Here is a 15,884-nt window from a genome sequence, read left to right as displayed (position 1 = left end):
ACCAGCTGAGCCACAAAGGAAGCCCCCCCCAAAGAATACATGTATGTGTGTATGTATGTTATACATGGATAACTGAACCACTCTGCTATACACCAGAGACTAACACAGCTACTGAAAGCCCTACCGGTGCAAGAAGTTGCCTGAATGCTGACCGCAAGCACATCAACCCCATACATATGACATATGGATAACTGAATCACTGCTGTACACAACTAAACTAACACAAACTAAAACTAACCAGTAAATTAACTGTACTTCAATTAAAAAGAAAACCTTAGAGAAGTTAAAATGCAAATACAGAGCAATTCAAAAAGCTGCTCGTTTACTGGATATATGTAAAGAGAACCCACTCCAAAACTTGTTTTCCATCTAAAATAGGAGGACTATTTGGAGGAATACTGCAAGATGCATTTTAATCATCATCCTCATTGTGATATGTCTGCTAATTTTCCAAGCTCTGTACATGTACTATGACAAAGCAATCGAAGAGAGAGGTAATGTTTTCATAACACAAAATATCAGTGCTAGGCTTGAAACTGGGGCATATAACCAATTCTGAATCCATTCCTCACATTGAGGAAGGACTATACCCCGTTTCATCAGGAAATACCCAGAGCCCCATTCCCTCTAAGATTTGGGGAAAGCTGAAACAGGGTGGAAGCTGAAACCAAATCCTCCTAAAAGTGAGTTCCTTGGCCAAGTTTATGATTAACTTCTCTAACCAAAACCATTCCCTTTCTTGTCCTGTACCTGTTCTCTGTCAAGTTTGAGGACTATCAAAGAAAAGAAGGGATTGTAATCAAGTAGAACGTTATGGGGCTCTTCCTGAACAGATTCCCCATATTCTCCATCTACCTCTTGTTTATGGGAGAAGGCAATGGTACCCCACTCCAGTACTGTTGCCTGGAAAATCCCATGGTTGGAGGAGCCTGGTAGGCTGCAGTCCATGGGGTCGCTAAAAGTCGGACACGACTGAGCGACTTCACTTTCACTTTCCACTTTCATGCATTGGAGAAGGAAATGGCAACCCACTCCAGTGTTCTTGCCTGGAGAATCCCAGGGACGGGGAAGCCTGGTGGGCTGCGGTCCATGGGGTCACACAGAATCGGACACGACTGAAGCGACGCAGCAGCAGCAGCAGCAAGCCATATCCTTGAGCTGTTTTGCAGCTACTAAAATCCCTCCCAGGTGGAAGAAGTTAACTGAATGCTGACCACAAGCATGTAGACCCCAAACTGATTAGAACCAGAAGGTTGATGCTGACTCCTGATTACCTCACTACCGACCAAAAATAGGAGACTGTCCACCAGCTGATCCCATATCCCTCTTCCTCACCCTACCTTTAAAAACCCCTCCCTGAAAGTCATCAGGTAATTCAGGCCTTTTCCTTTGGATGTTAGCTTCTGGTACTACTTGCCTGATGCCCTGCAATAAACACTGCACTTTCTTTCACCACAAGCCAGTGTCAGTAGATTGGCTTTGCTGCACTGGTGAGTGGACCCACATTGGGCTGAACAACAAAAGTCAGTTACAAAAGACTATGTATTATAAGATCCCATTCTGTCCATTATAGGCAAATTCATGGAGATAGAAAGCAGATTAGTTGTTGCCATTAGTAGGATGGAATAGGGAGTCATTGATACTGGGTACAGAGTTTCTTTGGGGGGTAATAAAAAATGCTCTGGAATTAGATAATGGTGACGGTTGCATGACCTTGTGAAAATACTAAAAACCACTGAATCGTACACTTTAAAAGGGTGAATTTTGTGGTATGTGAATTGTAACTCAATTTTTAAAAGTCCAATTTGTGTGTGCACACACACACAAATCCTACCACATAGGACAGTTAAGAAAATGCCTGGGCTTACGTGCACAAGGCACAGTGTCCAGCAGAGTTCCTCCAGGAAACAGCTGTTTTTATTTTCCATAGTCCACGTAGGGTCAGAAAGAGTGAAGGGAGGAAAGCCATAAACACAGCTACATCGGCCTGACGTCTCCGCCTCTGACGTTGGCAGGGCCACTCACCGCTCCTCCCCTGCAGTCCACTGCCCGGTATTCCTGCCTCTCAGCTCGGCGGACGGTCCGGCTTCCACCACCGGGGCTCTTCAGGCAGGCGGCCCGAGGTGCGCCTCCACCCTTGTCCTCTTGCAGACCTCGTCGCGCCTTCGTCTTCCCTGCTCAGGCCTCTCCCGCTTGTCCGCTCGCCCTGCCCACCCCCAGAAAACGAACCGCGAGACCAGGACACTTCCGGCTTTAGCGTGAGCCCACCCCTCTCTCCTCTCCAGGTGCTTCATCTTTAACCAAAGGCCTGGTTTCTAGAGTAGAAAAACCTGCTTGGCCCTGGGTTGCTCTCACCATGGGCTCACCACTGAGACCCAAGGTGAGGAAGCTGGGGTGCCCCCCACCCCCGCCCCGGGCAGGTTCTGAGGGTGGCTAACAGATGGGTGGCAGGCTGCAGGGAGCAAGAGCTCAGGAGAGAGTGTCATCAGGATCTGCTCTCTCCTGCTAGTTTCTTCCTTCACGCTGGAGCCAAAGTCACAGCTCACCCAGGAGGGCAGCTCCTGCCGGCAGGATAAAAATACCCCTCAGTTTGACTACTGAGCCCATGCGTGGCCAACTCAGCCATGAAAGGCCAGGAGAGAGCAAACAGGGCGGAATGGCGCTGACTTCCCTGCTTGCTGACACATGGACGAGGCGGGATAAAGCCTTGATGATGAGCATGAATGTTTCTTTTATTGTTCATCAAGCCCTTCGAGGAATTATGGGAGCTCCAGACCATTTTCTCAGGGGGAAAAAAAAATCCATAGAGGTGTATTTTCACACAAAATTACAGACAATCTCAGAGGATATACAGAACTCTTGATGCTAAGAGGTCCATAATTCCCTGGGCCAGAACAGACACTATAGCAGAGCAGAAAGGATTTAGAAGCCAGCCATTGGAAATAGCATTAAGCTGCTGGAAAAGGGTGGAAGCAATGGTGTTGATCTCCACCCTGAGAATCCTTCTGTCTGCACCAGGGATGCAGCACAGTGGGGGATACTCTAAATGTGAGACAGACCCTTGGGCACTACAGCGCAAGACCAGAAATAGTAAGGAGATACCTTGGACCAAAATCGATAGAAGAGCTCCCTGGGAAGCAGCTGGAGAAGAAAGCCCCGGAGAGCTGATATATAATCCAGCCTCCACCGATGAGGCATTTCTAAAATCAACTGCCGCATCCCTGGCTGTCAGAGGTGGCCTCTGTCAGGTGTTAGAGGTTTCCAGGGCACTTCGGATCAGCTAGTTCTCTGCCAAGTCATGCGATCACCACCCTAATGCAAAGAGTGAAAGTTGCTCAGTCGTGTCTGACTCTGCAACCCCATGGACTGTAGCCTGCTAGGCTCCTCTGTCCATGGAATTCTCCAGACCAGAATACTGGAGTGGGTAGCTGCTCCCTTCTCTAGGGGACCTTCCCAACCCAGGTCTCCTGCACTGCAGGCAGATTGTTTACCAGCTGAGCCACCAGGGAAGATACACTAATGCCAAAGCCAGCAGTTATGCAACACTGAGATTAGTGTTCCCACCAGTGGGTGGGGAGGTCGGGGGGCAGGGTTTGTAGCAGTGGAAGGAGGAGCATCTCAGTGCCCTTGAACATACGGGAAGTGCCACCAGAGGGTCAGGCCATAGGATCAGACAGGAAAGAAAGAGACGTGAGAGTGCCTGAGGGGGCGGGGGGGTCCCAGAATTCCATTGAGAACAATCATGTTTTTCTCCAATCATGTTTTTCATGCTCAACAACTGTGGCTCCTCTTGAGAACTCAAGAGCCAGCATTTGGGCCTGTTGAGAGCAGCAGAGTCCTCAGGTCAGTCTCTTATCGATTACTTATCAGACGTAAACACATATTCTGTATTAAGGGCAAAGATTCTATTTTCAAAGAGGTTCATTCAATTGATTGAAGAAGTTTAACTGAGAGCACTGGAACAGCCCAGGCTGCTCCATGGTCTAGCCAACATTCACCCTCTCTCCCACTCTGCCCAGTCTGGTCTGTACCTCTCTGCTCCTGCTGCCTCCAGATTTCTGATTACAAGTGTCCCATCGCTCTCAACACACAGTCACTGTAGAGCAATGGGATACTTGTAACCAGAAACAGTTTGCAATTGCTTCAATGTAATGTTGGTATCTACAGCTTTGCCCAGCTTCAGAACTCAACCCCTAGCAAACACCTTGAAGGAAAAGAAGCCTTGGTCCAGGCGTGAGGCAAGGTGGGCTGTAGTCTTAGTTTTTCACTCAGTTCAGTTCAGTCGCTCAGTCATGTTCGACTCTTTGCGATGCCATGAATCGCAGCACACCAGGCCTCCCTGTCCATCATCAACTCCCAGAGTTCACCCAAACTCATGTGCATGGAGTCAGTGATGCCATCCAGCCATCGCATCCTCTGTCGTCCCCTTCTCCTCCTGCCCGCAATGCCTCCCAGCATCAGAGTCTTTTCCAATGAGTCAACTCTTCACGTGAGGTGGCCAAAGTATTGGAGTTTCAGCCTCAGCGTTACTCCTTCCAAAGAACACCCAGGACTGATCTCCTTCAGAATGGACTGGTTGGATCTCCTTGCAGTCCAAGGGACTCTCAAGAGTCTTCTCCAACACCACAGTTCAAATCAATTCTTCAGCACTCAGCTTTCTTCACAGTCCAACTCTCACATCCATACATGACCACTGGAAAAACCATAGCCTTGACTAGATGGACCTTTATTGGCAAAGTAATATCTTTGCTTTTTAATCTGGTTTTTATTTCTGGTTTTCCACTAACATGTATGTTTTTCTGTGTCCCTCAGTTCCCTCAGTCTCCTCACTTGGATATCAGGGGACCGGATACAAAGAGCTCTGTGATGCCTTTTGACTTCCCTGTACAGTCAAGGACAGCTGCAAGGTGGAGATCTTCCAAAGGTCACCAAGAGCACCAAGCCTTCTAGCCCCAGTGCCAGGGGTTGACCTCAAAAGGAATTCCAGTTCTTTCACCCAGCTCACACCATAGCCCTCTGAAAAGGTTACACAGTGTCTCCTCGAAGTCCCGTCAGTGGAAATTCGAGTGGATTGTTATTGCTTTCTTCTTCCAAGGCCCATTCCCTCCTCCCCTAATAATGGAACCCTAGTTTTCCTTTAAGGAGTTGTCCTTTCTCTGTTGCCAGTCCTTGAGGGTTGAGCTCCAGGGACAGGCTCATGAAAAGCTGGGCAAAAAGCCTATTTTCCACCTCAGTGGTTGACTGATGATGGGATAAAGGACAAAGGCAGACTCAAATCAAGACGTTGGCCAGAGATGCTGGAGGCCTTTGGCTTCTTTATGGAATGAAGTCTCACAGAAGAAATCAGAGCTGGGAGCTGAAGAGGAGACAATTGTTGAGAACAACATTTGAGCCCCTAGATCCAGTCATGCCTGAAAGCCTATACGTGGACTTTCAATTACCTGAGCAAATAAATCCATTCCCACTTTTTTGTTGTTGAAGGGAATTTGAATTGAATTAGGTGTCAATAATAAAGTGTTCTTTGAACTTTCTGCTTTTCTCATTCATGCATGCCTGTCAATGTTGCCAAATCTGAGTTATTTCTGATTAAAAGAAGAGGAAGGGGAGGAAGAGGGGGAGGAAGTAGCAGAACAAGAGAAAGAGAGAGAAGGATAAGAAGTAGAAGTTGTTAAATCTAAAAGCTGCATAAAAGGCAAGGTCTAATGCACTGTTGGTAATTATATATAGCACTGTTGTTACCACTTCCTGCCCTGTACCCATCAAAAATATCACTCATTTATAAGAATTCTTCTCAATGCAGAATTCTTGGCACCCACTGCTAATCACCTGCAGTTGACTCCAGCCTGAAATCTATTTCCAACAAAGCTAAGACGTCTACTGATTCAATGGACATGAACTTGGGCGAACTCTGGGAGATGGTGAGGGACAGGGAGGTCTGGAGTGCTGCAGTCCATGGGGTCGTGAAGAGTCAGACACGATGTAGCTACTGAACAACAATTAAGACCCCTACAGCACTACACTGTGACTGATGCCAGTCCCAGGACTGGGAGATGGTTTAAACCAAAGCAGAGCATTAACCACCATGGCCAGTCTGGAGGACACGTTGATCCCAAAGACAGAAGCAACTCTGCCATACTGGCAAAATCAAATAGTGCTAATAAGTAGCCCCGAGCCACTGCTAGGGGCTTAACCCACAGGGCTAGGCGGCCTCACATGGCAGCCTCAGGGTGGAGGTGGGGGACTCAGTCCTGGCCCACGCCCAGTGTCAACACTGGCCACAACGTGACGACCCTGTATGCCCACTGGCAACTCGGGGCTCCCACGGCTGCCAATTCTGAGCAGGTGACATCTTCTTGGGCATCAACCTCTGACGACAATAAGTGCTGGTTCTAAGCTGGAGCATTTCTAATCCTCAAGCTGACGGATGCTTTTCTGCCTCCCTCAGAACTCAAAATCAACCTGACGTTTCTCAAATCACATCTTGAAGGCAAATGAGTCTGTAACGTGCACCAAAGCCTAAGCCAGCCAGGGAAAGGAGGAGAAAATAGAAACATCCTGGCTCCCTCCCCTAAATGTGAATATTCTTTCTATATTGGTGGGGGCAGGGGGAGAGGGGAGGGGAACATCTCCAAGGGATGGGAAGTTCCCAAGAACCAGGTGCTCTCTGGTGTCCCTGAGGGTTCAGAGCAGCCTCACGACACAGGATGAAAATTAAGGAGAAGCAAGACTGGCGCATGAAGAGGTGGCGCCTTCGACTTCCCGACGAGACAGCCCGGCCTGAGGCAGACCCTGGAGGAAGCCCCCGGGCAGGGCCGGCACACGGGCCACTTAAAAGAGAATTAGGCAGCAGCTGCTTCTCCTTAGACTGGAGAGGTGGTCGAAGGGGCTTTGTGTGAGCCTGGATCAAAACATGCCTATCAAGAGGGATCAAGAGCCTGGCCAAGTGCACTGCAGACAGAAAAGGGAATGAGTTTTTTTTTTTTTTTTTTTTTTTAGCAAAAATGTAGAAATCCGGAGAAAACTGCCTCATATTTTTAAATTGTAGCAACGGCTGTCCGATGACCATAATCCTCCTCTCCCCTTCACCCACAGATCAAACTTTAAAAATGCAACCTGTTAGTATTTACAGTGATCCATTCAACAGAAAAGAACCGCTGCACCCCTTGGGATCCTGGACAACCGAGCTCCCTGGGCCTCTAGCCTGGATGAGGTGGTCAGGCCCTCCTGCTTTAACTCCTTACAGCTGCAAACAAATGGGACCCAGTACAAAACCAGGAGGCCGTAATCAACATCCCACACAGGGCAGCTTCACTCGGCAGTCATTAGTTCCCGTGCTTACAAGGTGACTCCAGAGGGCCGATTACCGGGGAGAGGAGACGGTTTAGGGAGATAAAAAGACTTCGTCTTGTGGGGTGGCAACACCCGGTGGTAGACTCAGGCACAGGTCTTCTGAGATGGGAGGCCCTGGCGAGAGAGGAGCAGCAATTCCTCAAAGGAAAACTGAGGGCTACGCTTTGAGCCGTCCCAGTGGGAGAGCTGGGGTCTAGCATCGTGAAGGCTGCTGAGGGCAAGGAGACGGAGCGTCCCGGGTTCAGTGAGCAGCAAACGCACAGCCCTAGAGAGGACAGGGGTCCGAGGGGTCCAGCGAGCCTTCCTGCTTATGTGCAGGTTGGGGTAGCGAGGTGGGGCCCCTGGGGCAGTATATTCATCTCCTCAAAGACCACAAAAGCCAGGCTGAGGAATCTGCTAAATGAGATTCTAACAAAAGCGATGGCCGGCCATGCTTGTCTGGCCCAGAGGCGAGCAGCGCGGGACCCACTGTGCGCATGCGCCGAGGGCTGGACGCCGTCTGCCCGCAGCCCGGCTTCCAGGCTGTTCCGCTGGGGCTGCTGCTGGGGCCGCGCACCCCGGGGCGGGGAGGCCCAGCGTTTCTGTGCCTTTGGAGAAGCCGCCCGGGACTCAGGACGCCTCCCGGCCTAGCTGAGCTCTCAGAACTGCGGTGGGGCGGTCCCGGACTCCACCCCCGCGGGCCCACGCATCCGGCAGACTGGCTTCTGTGCACCTGTGTGGACTCTGAGCGCATCACCTGGGACGTGGGAGGGACGGCGAGACGCTAGCCCTCGAGTCTCTGACTGGGATGGGCCTATTTGAGTCGCTTTTGGGTTGTTGTTCGGTCGTGTTCAACTCTTTGCAACCCCATGGACTGCAGCAGCCAGGCTTCCCTGTCTTTCACTATCTCCTAGAGTCTGCTCAAACTCATGTCCATTGAGTTCGTGATGCTACCCAACCATCTCTTCTTCTGCCACCCTCTTCTCCTTTTGCCCTCAGTCTTTCCCAGCATCAGGTCTTTTCCAGTGAGTCACCTCTTCGCATCAGGTGGCCAAAGCATTGGAACTTCAGCTTCAGTCCTTCAAATATTCAGGGTTTTGTGTCCATGTGCAAAACTGCTATTCTCCCCTGTAAGCCAAGGGTCCACCCTGCTGCCTCCACTGCAGTATTTGGGGGAGGTCTGGGTCATATTGGCTGTTTCATGCAGGTGGGACCTCTTTCCTCTCTCTCCAGCCCCCCACCCCATAGCAGCCCCCACCAAGTCCCCCCTTCCCCCCAACAGACTCATTAACTTTGTGTGTCAAATATCTTTTCCATTTAATTAAAAAAAAAAAAAAACAAAAAAAAACAGTTAATGTCACACGGGGCTCCAGAAATACATGCTTTTGAATTCCAGCCAAGGAGAGGGCTGGAGAGCTGAGATCTGCAGATATGGCTGGCTTCCACAGACAAGTTTGTGCAGCGCTGACCAGCTCGGTCCCTCTGCCCATGAGAGAACCCGCGGCCCAGGAGGCAAGGTCAGGGCAGTCTTTGGTTGGCTGGAGCTTCACCGTAGCTCGCTGGAAGGTGGCTGGGCAGGAAGAGGGAGTCTCCCTGCAGCCCCCCTTTAAGAGGGACATGGGCCAGGGGTATAAAAGGAGGCATTTAAGCCTCCTAAGACTCCCGCTGTCTCTGAGACTGGAGGACACCTTCTTTCAACCTAACACAAAGCAGATTTATGATGTGAACTTGGACCTTGTAGCAACCCGGTGACACAGCAGCAGTCAGCAGAGGGAGTTGTCAGCTGATGGGCCTGGACACAGCTCCTAGACCATCCGGCACTATCAGGTCCGCGTAGAGGACACACCGACACCCTTTACACCAAATGAGAGTAAATAATTCTAATATAAACAGGGCCTTTGACCCTTTCATTTTATTAAAATGGCACGTAAATATTAAAACAGCATACTGATCACTTCCTACATCCGTGAGCCCCCCGGTGTGTTGATCTGGAGACACTTGTGGGCTCCCTCCCAGACGGAGGCAGCAGACTCATGCATTGAGCAATTCATGTTCTTTATCGGTTTTCCCAATAGCATCAGGATTTGATAGTGGGTCGAGATCAGCAAAAAGGCTGAACCAGGCAGTCAGGTCCGAGGAGGCCTTGGCAGGCTCTGGGGAGAGAAGAGGACACATTAGCACAGCCTCCTTGCTAACTCCCATCTCTGTCAGGCTTCAGGGCCAGGAGCATCTTCAAGAGGGAAGACGCTCAGTCGGACAAACCCTGCTGCTTTTGGTCTTTAAGCCTTGTTAGGATATTCCATGCCCCACTGTTGGCTGGTTGGCTGAGTAACATTTCTATACCATGGTCTTTACAAATCTGCACAGTGAGCTCTTGTGTTAATCCCCAATCAGCACCCCTACCCAGCAGATGGCCACAGCCCACAGAGCTGCCTGAAACCCCAGACCCTGTGCTTCAGCACCACCAGGAGATAGCAATCATTTCAGAAACTAGACTGAATGACTCAGGAAGTAAGGTGCCTTCCAGTGTCCCCTGGAGGAATCTTCAAATCTGCTGGGTCAAGAGAAATAGGGTGATTACTCTTTTCAGCCTTCTTTAACCCTCTCCCATCAGAGGAAGGGGGCCTTAGACACACCTCCTTAGACACGCCTCCCCTTCCCCACTGGGCTCTAAATTGTCCCCAAGCCCCTCACCCTGCATGCTCCATAGAGTCCTGCCTTCAAGTGCTGTTTTACCGAACCACCTGCCCTAACTTCTTGAATGCCACGATGACAGACCCCAATTATTTTCCAGATGAGGAAGGCATTTTCAAAAGAGTGCCTGATGCAAGAGATTTACAAAGAAGTTGGGGGCTCTTCTCTATATAAATCGTTCCACATGAGAATCTAAGTTCATTGACTTGGATGACCTATGCTTTTTTTTCTTTCTCCAACAGGTGGGACCATCAAAAACATGAAGAAAATGTCTGACAGGTTATCCTTCTAACCAAAAGCAGCTAGGAATGTGCTTGCCATCTGGTTATGAAGAATCTCAAAAAATACTGGTAGGACGAGTTGCTTAAAGTGCTTCTATGAATTGTGTGATGGTGAGTACTGATGGGATTATGCCAACATACACAGGGCCTTTGATCTTTTCACTAAAATGGCACTTAAACATAAAGACAGTGTACTGATCCCTTTATGGTTCTGATTTTTCCTCCCTTTATCCTTTTTTCCTGTCTCTTGTAAATACATTACTTTATAATGAGACAACAATGCATCTATTACAGAGATAAGCTATTGCAAACAAGAGTAGTTAGTAATATGCAAGCTGTTACTATCTAACATTAATTTCACAGCGTGCAGTTAGCCCCTAAAACTCTTGGTTTATTTTGATATGATAAACTGAGACTTTACAGAGAGCTCAATATAGCTTGGTGGGGATGAGGGAGACATTTTTAAAATTTTTTAAAGGGGCTATAACTTGTCTTTCTTTAGTCCTGTAGGAGGTCTAAAGAAACTGTATGGAGCATGACTGATTTTGGAGGATTAGTCTGTTCTTGATAGAGAGTATCAAGATATCTTAGTGATAGGCCAGTGAAATACACTCCACCCTCCTCTCCCCTCCCCGGGGGCTTTCCGATGGTGGGTGTGGCCCAGCTGTGAGTAGCCAGGTGATTATACTTGCGGGGAGGGAAATCCTCCCATTCCCCAGACCTCCCCTGTGGGAGGGAAAACCAGGGGCAACTATTTGCGCAACACCCAAAAGAACATCAAGGGAAACGCTCTCTGACGATAATAAAACTGACATTTCCTTTAATGTCCTGTGGTCAACACAGGGAACGTGATGACCAAAGGAAGAGAGAGAGATGCAAAGACAGATGAGATCTTCCTCAGGCAGATGTTCTGTCTCAAAAGAGAGTAGATTTCACAAGCTTGAAAGGCCCTTTTTTGACAACTAAGGCGCCTGGCTCTTTGCAAAAAGCATTAATCAAATGCTTTGTCTGGTGGAAGCAATGGTATTTTCAGCTAAGGATCCCAATCTCTGAGGCCATTTTCTCCCTTACTGTTGTCATCCAGTTTTGGGGAACACCCGGTCACATACAGACAGATATCTGAGTCCTCCTCATTAGATCTGATAAAGCCAATTATGAATGAGGACCTTAAGCCAGGAAAAAGTTAAAATGTTAGTTCCTAGGATCATGCACAGCTCTCAGCCCTTGTAGCCCCGCCTCTGAATCCCAGGTGCTCCAATGGAAATTAGTAAAGAGATAAAGCAAAGAGTGTTAGGTCGATGGAAAGGAAGGTGACCGTCACTTAAGGGGGAGAGAATGATATTACCTTTCACTGCAGGGTAGTTGACATTTGCACTGCTTGCCTTGGGTGCTGGCCATGGAGGAGAAGGACTGACACTGCTCTCTGACCAGCCTAATGTCCAAAACCAGAGGTCGTTAGATCTTAGGGAAGAGCAGCCACACTGTCTCGTCAGTTCCATGTGAGGCACACACACGGCTGTCAACTAGGATGGCCTCCAAAGAGAGAGGAGGCTGGTGTGCCAGGACCCTTCTTCCTTGTGCCTCATATCTGGAATACGTTTCAGAGGAGTGTGGATATGTATAATCTTGCCCACTTCAAAAGGGCTTCCCTGGTGACTCAGATGGTAAACAATCTGCCTGCAATGCAGGAGACTGGGGCTCGGTCCCTGGGTCGGGAAGATTCCCTGGAAAATGAAATGGAAACCCACTCCAGTATTCTGGCCTGGAGAATTCCATAGACAGGGGAGCCTCGTGGGCTACAGTCCATGGGATGGCAAAGAGTTGGACATGACTGAGTGACTAACGAACACCAACTTGAAAGTATGGAAAATTAGGGGGAAGACTGCAAATGAGAAATTGCTAAGGTCAAAGCATTCTTGCTTTCAATTTTATACCCATCTTTCTTACCAAGTGACATCATTTCATGGTCACACCAAAGATTATCAATAGTGTTCCTAGGAAATCAGGTGCCTTGTTTGTCTGTTACAAATGGGCACCATTTGTGCCCATGTCACAAAAAGTGAGCACCATTAAATGCAGTGACAGAATTAGTGAATGACTGGTCTTCTCTATTTCCAATATGATCCAGTTCATTTATTTTCCATACAGCTAATTTAAATTGTGAAATTTAGTTAATACAGATAATTGGCAGCCCAGTCCAAATATAAGAGAGGGAAGAATGTCCACCTTAACTTGATGCCATATCCTTATGATAGCACTGATCTTGTCTAACCCAAGGTTCTGAAGGCCCCCTGGGCTCTTCCTGTTGCTAATGATTAAGAGGTGTGCAGCAGTCCTGTTTTGTGGGGTGGGGAGCAAGCCTAGTTCCCCCCAGCATTTACTGCCTCTGCTGGATGTCCCAGGATAACTCATTTAATTTAGAACTTTACCATATACTTCTTTGTACATCTGCTTTAATTCTTCATGTGTAAGTCCTGTCTTCTCCAAGAAACAAGAAACTGTTTCTTCAGTGTGCTCCATAATACCTACTGTGGTACAGGTAGGTGTGTGTGGACTGAGTCACTGGTGATGCTCACTGTGAAACACAGACCATCAGGTGACGCATCACTGTGGGCTCCAAATAGTTCAAACCACATCCTTTCCCTGGGATGCTCTGCTCACAGTGTCTTCTACAGAAAAAGTTTGGTCTCTGATAAGGATGCTACGTTTGGATGGCAGAGTTCAGCTGTCACCAAGTTGGTGGCAGTGAAACCAACTTCGGGGGCAAGAAACTCACTCGGCATATGCTACAGAAATGAGAAGATGCAATACTATACCCTATACTTAGGATTACTTGTTTACCCTATACTTAGGATTTGTAATAAGGGACCCACTTTAGAATCATAGCATATCGATTAGCCTGGCGTGCTGCAGTCCATGGGGTTGCCAAGAGTCGGACATGACTGAGTGACTGAACTGAACTGATATTGATTAGCTGCTACTTTTGTCTCATCTTCTGGAGTTCTGAGCCCCTTGAAGGCAGGGACCACGTATGATTCATCTTTACGTTCTTTAGGGCACTACCTGGGCACATGACGAGTGTTGAAATTCAGATAACCACCGAAGGACTCTTAAATCATGAGAACCACACTTATGAAACATTATTTTGAGAGATGGAAAAGCAGTGCTTGCCACTGGAGATGCATCATACTCACTGGTTGGATTCTTTCTTTTTAGGCAAGCAGCATACAAACAGAGACTGTGCACATGTGTGCTCAGTCATGTCTGACTCTCTGTACCTTCATGGGCTGTAGCTCATGAAGGCTCCTTTGTCCATGGGATTTCCCAGGCAAGAATTCTGGAGTGGGTTGCCATTTCATTCTCCAGGGGATCTTCCTGACCCGGGGATCAAACCCAAGTCTCCTGCAGCTCTGGCATTAGCAGGTGGATTCTTTACCACTGAGCACATTGAAAACCCTATAAAGACTAACCAAGGACAAATGAAACAGGCTGCCTGTGACCTATTTATTGGGTTTAAAATATTGAAAAAGTACAGAGAGTTTTAAAAGTATTGCTATTCATTGGGATGGTACTTGAACATGTTATTAACATATTTCACAAACAAAAAAAGGCACCAGATTTTAAGGGAACTTTTTTGGAAGATGGAAATGTTCTCCCACTAGACTGTGGTGATGGCTACACAATATAAATTTACCAGAAATCCTTGAACTGTTCCCCTACAATGGATGAATATCATGGTATGTAAATTATAGTTCAATAAAGCCGTTTTTAAAAAAATGACCAGTATTTGGTGAAATCCAGGAGTAACATAACCTCCCTGGTTCCTAGAAAATTGGCCCATTGGCATTTTCCTTCCAAACCCTAATCACATAAATAGTGGTAAATGTGGAAAGTTAAAATCGCAGTCTCGCTAAGTGCCAAATAACGCTGAAAGAGGTAGCATCTAACTGGGTCAATTTCATCTTTCCCTACAATCCTCTCCTGGACATTTAGGGTCAGGATCCACCTATGCTTGGCAGAAACCTCACACAACCTTTTCTCAATGCTAGCAGCCTGGCCCCTGTCTCTTAGGGCAGGGCTTCTCAAAGTGTGGTGCCTGCCCCAGCAGCTGGGACATCACCTACTAAATGAGAATCCCCGGGGTGGAGTCCAAGGAACTGCAAACCCTCAGCAACCCTCATGCGAGTGTAGTGTGGGAGGTACTGCCATAGATGGCTCCTAAGGAGCTGCCATGGCCACCATCTCTGGCAGGATCAGGTTCATTTCTGTTGAAGCCAGAGCTGGGGCAAGGAGCGAAGCTCTCCTCAGAAACAGAGAGCACCCACCTCCCAGCTCCCGAAGCTTTAAGCTCCTTGACCCCATTGGGCTCTCTGAGTTCAGGGAGGCCCACACTTCCAGACAGAATCCAAATGGATGCAGAGAAAAGGCACGTGAGAGGTGTGGAAGGCCACCCCTCCCCCATCTCTAAATGCCGATACAGTGGGAACATGAGATAATTCTTCCCATTTCAAAAACACGCACAACATTTGGCTCCAGAGAATGCTGGAAAAGAGGCAGGTTCAATCGTTGTCTTTTTTCAGAGTATAAGATAGAACACATTCCTCAAGGAAGCAGAAATAAATGCACACGTCAAAACACAGACCCCCTCGCTGTATGTGATGGGCATATTCCCGAATGGTTATAAACAAACAGAACGTCTGTATATCAAGTCATATTTTTAGAGTCCCAGAAATACAAGTCATATTTTAAAGCCTATCATTTAAAGGATTGTAATGGCAGGCTCCTTTATAAAGACTGTGCCAAGTCGCTTCAGTTGTGTCTGACTCTTTGTGACCCCAAGGACTGTAGCTCGCCAGACTCCTCTGTCCATGGGGATTCTCCAGGCAAGAATACTGAAGTGGGTTGCCATTTCCTTTTCCAAAAATCTTTGCAACCCCATGGATTATACAGTTCATGGAATTCTCATGAAGTTGGTAGCCTATCCCTTCTCCAGGGGATCTTTCCAACCCAGGGATCGAACCCAGGTCTCCAGCATTGCAGGTGGATTCTTTACCAGCTGAGCCACAAGGGAAGCCTTGTCTTTATAAAGACAATGTCTTCTAATTAGATCCCTTTGTAAGTATGGAGTTCTGAATATTGCTCACCTAAACACTCAGGAACCATAAAAGCAACATGGAGAATCTACAGACTTGGGGGCTTCTCTGCTGCAAAGGACATGGAGGAGGATGTGCATAAACACACTGCCCCTTTGGGGACGAAGATGATAGATGATGGGGAAGGTAGACCTCAGAGTTTCCCAAAGACATGGCATATCACTGTTCTTTTGTCCTACAATGTGAAGCAGAAACAGCCAGTTGGCCAAATCACAATTTCTCTTCAGAACACCTATTAAGCATAAATCTAACAATCCAACCATTCGCACATGAGGGGAGGAAATATTATGGTTGTGACCCCAGCTATATATGTATATATTGTCATTGTTGTTTAGTTGCTACGTCGTGTCTGACTCTTTTGCAACCCCGTGAACTGTTGCCCGCCAGGCTCGCTCTCCTTTGGATTTTCCCGGCAAGAGCACTGCAG

At 47.9% G+C, this 15,884-nt stretch overlaps 1 protein-coding gene across 8 annotated transcripts in view; it reads right to left on the bottom strand.

Annotated features, from left to right (window-relative positions):
• Positions 1 to 8,654: 8,654 nt before the first annotated feature.
• ICA1 (islet cell autoantigen 1) overlaps positions 8,655 to 15,884 on the bottom strand; it is a 163,248-nt gene continuing 156,018 nt past the window's right edge. For 5 of the 8 annotated variants that reach the window (XM_070369792.1, XM_070369791.1, XM_070369794.1 and 2 more), the window contains exons 14-15: positions 11,650 to 11,736; positions 8,656 to 9,482 (exon numbers count right to left, since the gene is read on the bottom strand). In XM_070369792.1, coding sequence (XP_070225893.1) covers positions 9,361 to 9,482; positions 11,650 to 11,736 — 209 coding nt within the window. In that variant the 3' untranslated portion in view covers positions 8,656 to 9,360. Of the gene's footprint in view, positions 9,483 to 11,649; positions 11,737 to 15,884 lie in introns of all 8 variants that reach the window. The other 3 variants (XM_070369796.1, XM_070369798.1, XM_070369797.1) reach the window with 2 other exon arrangements.

This window comes from Bos mutus, chromosome 4, assembly GCF_027580195.1.
Source record: "Bos mutus isolate GX-2022 chromosome 4, NWIPB_WYAK_1.1, whole genome shotgun sequence".
Lineage (NCBI taxonomy): Eukaryota > Metazoa > Chordata > Mammalia > Artiodactyla > Bovidae > Bos > Bos mutus.
Note: the sequence above shows the minus strand (reverse complement) of the source record. Positions and strands in the feature narration are given on the sequence as shown.